At 41.8% G+C, this 4,865-nt stretch overlaps 1 protein-coding gene across 2 annotated transcripts in view; it reads right to left on the bottom strand.

Moving 5' to 3' along the window:
* Window positions 1-2,167: 2,167 nt before the first annotated feature.
* The window catches only part of LOC115221710 (cilia- and flagella-associated protein 91-like), a 46,533-nt gene continuing 43,835 nt past the window's right edge, over window positions 2,168-4,865 (bottom strand). For both annotated transcript variants that reach the window (XM_036510975.1, XM_029791915.2), the window contains one exon: window positions 2,168-2,534. In XM_036510975.1, coding sequence (XP_036366868.1) covers window positions 2,437-2,534 — 98 coding nt within the window. In that variant the 3' untranslated portion in view covers window positions 2,168-2,436. The remainder of the gene's footprint in view (window positions 2,535-4,865) is intronic.

Here is a 4,865-nt window from a genome sequence, read left to right on the forward strand (position 1 = left end):
ATGGTGACCATAGCTGAGAGCAATAGTCAAAGTGGCTTAGGACAAGTGTCCTCCAGAGGACCATCACGGTTTCCTGGTCTCTTGTTCTAATGGTTCTAAGAATCCATCCAGTTAGCCGCCTACATTTCATTGCCAATTTAGCAACATGCACATGAAAGGTTGCATCATCACTCATGTAAATACCCAGGTCGCGCACTGATTGTGTCTCTGGGATTGCAATCCCTCCAGGTCCAGTGTATTTATTGGGTATTGCATTTAGTTTTGCATGCTGATAGCATAAAGCTTGAAATTTTTCAGCATTGAACTGCATGCTATTCTTTTCAGCCCACTTGTGTATTTTGTCCAGCTCACATTGCAGGTGCTTAGTGTCTCCAGGGTTCTGTATTGCCTGTGAAACTTTTGTATCATCTGCATAACTTGTGATCGTGGCTCTCTGCATGGCTGAGGGCATGTCTGAGAGGGCCATTATGAACAGTAGTGGTCCCAAACCAGTGCCTTGCGGAACACCGCTCACTATTTGCGTGTTAATGGAAGTGGCCCCATTGGCTACTACCACCTGACTTCTATCCTTTAGAAGTCATGAAGCCATTCTCCCAGTTTTCCAACTATGTTGAGATCACGCAGTTTGTGACATATCATTCCATGATCGACTTTATCAAAGGCCTTTGCAAAGTCGAGATATATGACTTCCACATTTGAGTGGTTGAGCAGTTGTTTCAACACCCAGTCATAGTGTTGTAGGAGCTGAGTTAAGCAGCTTCTTCCTGGTTGGAAACCATGTTGGGTGTCAGGCAGCAAGTAATTTTCTTCAAGGAAGGTGATTAGTTTCCTTCTGACTATTCGTTCCATATATAGTATATATAGTAAAATGAAATGAAGTATTGATTATCTTATTGAATAGATGAAATGTTGAATATCAAATATTAAGGGACTAGTATACTTTCTTGCATTAAAGCAGTATTCAAGGTCCCAGGTTGTGACAGGAGTATTTCAACTGTGGTTGACTGGCTGTCTTTTGTCCTTTATATACATTCCTGTGGACAGCAGTAGTAGCTATTAACAATTGAGGATAAAATCTTTAAAAGAAATTATCAGTAGTCAGCGTGAAAAACCTCGTAAGAGAAAAAATCCGTAAATTCTTCCTCTTTGAAACTATTCATTTATATTATAATGAGGGTACTACTATTAGTAGATACCAACACGCTAAGAGGGACCAATGCGGTCAAAACTACTAAAAATAAACAAAATATTACCGAATGCAAAACTTCAAAACACATCATTTTAAAAAAGAATTCAGTTACATATCACATGTGATTTCGCATTTAATGCAGAATATGCATATTCTGCATTAAATGCGAAATCACATGTGATATGTAACTGAATTCTTTTTTAAAATGATGTGTTTTGAAGTTTTGCATTCGGTAATATTTTGTTTATTTTTAGTAGTTTTGACCGCATTGGTCCCTCTTAGCGTGTTGGTATCTACTAATAGTAGTACCCTCATTATAATATATATATATATATGTGTGTGTGTGTGTGTGTGTGGAGGCACAATGGCCCAGTGGTTAGGGCAGCAAACTCGCGGTCATAGGATCGCGGTTTCGATTCCCAGACCGGGCGTTGTGAGTGTTTATTGAGCGAAAACACCTAAAGCCCAACGAGGCTCCGGCAGGGGGTGATGGCGACCCCTGTTGTACTCTTTCATTGCAACTTTCTCTCACACTCTTTCTTCTGTTGGCCTGCTCGCTTAGCCAGCGGGGTGGCGTTATTTGAAGGCTAAAACAATGCAAACGCATTGTGACCAGCGATGTGTAACTACATCTGATGGACTGGTCGGTCACATGATCACGTGATATATATATCACGTAAAAAGCACCATCCGTTCGTGGCCGTTTGCCAGCTCTGTCTGGCACCTGTGCGGGTGGCACGTAAAAAGCACCCACTACACTCACGGAGTGGTTGGCGTTAGGAAGGGCATCCAACCGTAGAAACACTGCCAGATCTGACTGGGCCTGATGAAGCCTTCCGGCTTCACAGACCCCAGTTGAACCGTCCAACCCATGCTAGCATGGAAAACGGACGCTAAACGATGATGATGATGATATATATATATATATATATATATATATATGGGATGGGGAAGAGAGATAAAAACTGAACACACTGAAGCTAGCAATGAAATTATTTTTATTCACATGTAATGTAGGGTATATAAAGATCATGTACGCAAAAAAATATATTCATAACTACATGTGAATGTGCATGTTTACATGTAATGCATGTATGTGTGTGTGTATGTGTGTCTGCGTGTGTGCGTGTGTTCAAATATATATGCATTTATCGACATGTGTGTATGTGTGATTGTGTATATATGTATATGTATGTGTGCGTATGTATGTATGTATGTGTTTGCTTCTGCGCCTGTGTGCGTGTGCATTATTCTTCTGGATCTTTTTCCTTATTTATTGCTTTGTAAGTGCCTTCATGTACCTCTTTGCTGGCAGCCAGTAAATATTTGCTCTGCTTCTGTTTCACTGTAAGAGAATAAGAACAAACATATATAGACAGGCCTTTTTTTCAGTGAAGGCTCAACATTACGCTTAGGCAAACTAGGTCTGGACAAAACTACAAGGAACTCTGCCAATATGACATACTCTTTTACTTGTTTCAGTCATTTGACTGCGGCCATGCTGGAGCATCGCCTTTAATCAAGCAACTCGTCCCCGGGACTTATTCTTTTGTAACCCCAGTACTTATTCTATCGGTCTCTTTTGCCGAACCGCTAAGTTATGGGGACATAAACACACCAGCATCTGAGATGGCGTTATGTAAGGAGGGCCTTCCTCTTTTAAAACGGTAGGGTGTTATCTAATCAAAGAGTTATTTGGCTGCTGCTTTTTGAAGATCAACTACCTACATCATTCATCATTGTCCCCATACACTTTAGTACATCTTGAATGTGTCCTTCATTACTTACCAACTTGAAAACTGCATTCCATGCGGACTTTTACGCCAGCTCCTACAGAGGGCTAATTGAGCCTGTGGCCCCAAAATAAAGAGAGCTAAATAGCATGACTGTAGTACATCTATGATGACTGTATACCCTGGTGGTGTTTGGTCAGAGGTTAAGGACTGATGAGAATTAATTCAGTGATGCAATTATTCTATTGTTCCAGTCCCAAGTTGAATTCCAACTCTCTCTCTCTCTTTTACTCTTTTACTTGTTTCAGTCATTTAACTGCGGCCATGCTGGAGCACCGCCTTTAGTTGAGCAACTCGACCCCGGGACTTATTCTTTTCGTAAGCCCAGTACTTATTCTATCGGTCTCTTTTTGCCGAACCGCTAAGTGACGGGGACGTAAACACACCAGCATCGGTTGTCAAGCAATGCTAGGGGGACAAACACAGACACACAAACACACACACGCATATATGTGTATACATATATACGATGGGCTTCTTTCAGTTTCCGTCTACCAAATCCACTCAGAAGGGTTTGGTTGGCAATAGAGGCTATAGTAGAAGACACTTGCCCAAGGTGCCATGCAGTGGGACTGAACCCGGTACCATGTGGTTGGTAAACAAGCTACTTACCACACAGCCACTGCTGTGCCTATATGTTTACAATTTATGAATATTAAGGCAGTGGTTTCCATCTGGGAATAATCCCTTTACAGATGTACTTCGTTAAGAAAGCATAATAAAGTGTAGGTGTGGCAGTGTGGTAAAAAGGCAGCAAGCTGGCAGAAACGTTAGCACGCCGGACGAAATGCTTAGCGGTATTTCGTCTGCCGCTACATTCTGTGTTCAAATTCCACCGAGGTCAACTTTGCCTTTCATCCTTTCGGGGTCGATTAAATAAGTACCAGTTACACACTGGCTTTGATGTAATTGACTTAATACCTATGTCTGTCCTTGTTTGTCCTCTCTATGTTTAGCCCCTTGTGGGTAATAAAGAAATAGGTATTTTGTCTGCCGCTACATTCTGTGTTCAAATTCCACCGAGGTCAACTTTGCCTTTCATCCTTTCGGGGTCGATTAAATAAGTACCAGTTACACACTGGCTTTGATGTAATTGACTTAATACCTATGTCTGTCCTTGTTTGTCCTCTCTATGTTTAGCCCCTTGTGGGTAATAAAGAAATAGGTATTTTGTCTGCCGCTACATTCTGTGTTCAAATTCCACCGAGGTCAACTTTGCCTTTCATCCTTTCGGGGTCTATAAATTAAGTACCAGTTGCGTACTGGGGTCGATCTAATTGACTTATTCCGTTTGTCTGTCCTTGTTTGTCCCCTCTATGTTTAGCCCCTTGTTGGCAGTAAAGAAATATGAAGCTTGCTTCCCAATCACATGGTCCTGGTTTCACATGGCACCTTCTACTATAGTCTCAGGCTGACCAAGGCCTTGTGAGTGGATTTGGTTAACAGAAACTGAAAGAAGCCCATCATATATATGCATATATGTATGTGTCTTTGTGTCTATGTTTATCTCCTATTACCACTTGACAACTGATGCTGGTGTCTGCGTAACTTAGTGGTTCAGCAAAAATGACCGATAGAGTTAGTGGCAGGCTTATAGAAGTAAGTACTGAGTTCAACACATTCAACTGAAAATTCTTGAAGGTGGTGCCCCAGCATGGCCGCAGTCTAGTGACTGAAACAAGTAAAAGGTAAAAGGCAAAAAGTATACCCAGGGCCAGCTCAAGGTACCAGCAACTTGAGAAGTCACCTGGGGTACGATGTGCTAGGGGTACCAAGGAAGGTGTGACAAAACAAGGAAATTTCCATGGCTGTCAGCTTGTCAGCTTGCCTGGGGTACCAGCAGCCCTAGGGCCAGTCCTGTGTATACCTATTTCTTTATTACC

Source organism: Octopus sinensis, linkage group LG18 (assembly GCF_006345805.1).
Source record: "Octopus sinensis linkage group LG18, ASM634580v1, whole genome shotgun sequence".
Taxonomy (NCBI): Eukaryota; Metazoa; Mollusca; class Cephalopoda; order Octopoda; family Octopodidae; genus Octopus; species Octopus sinensis.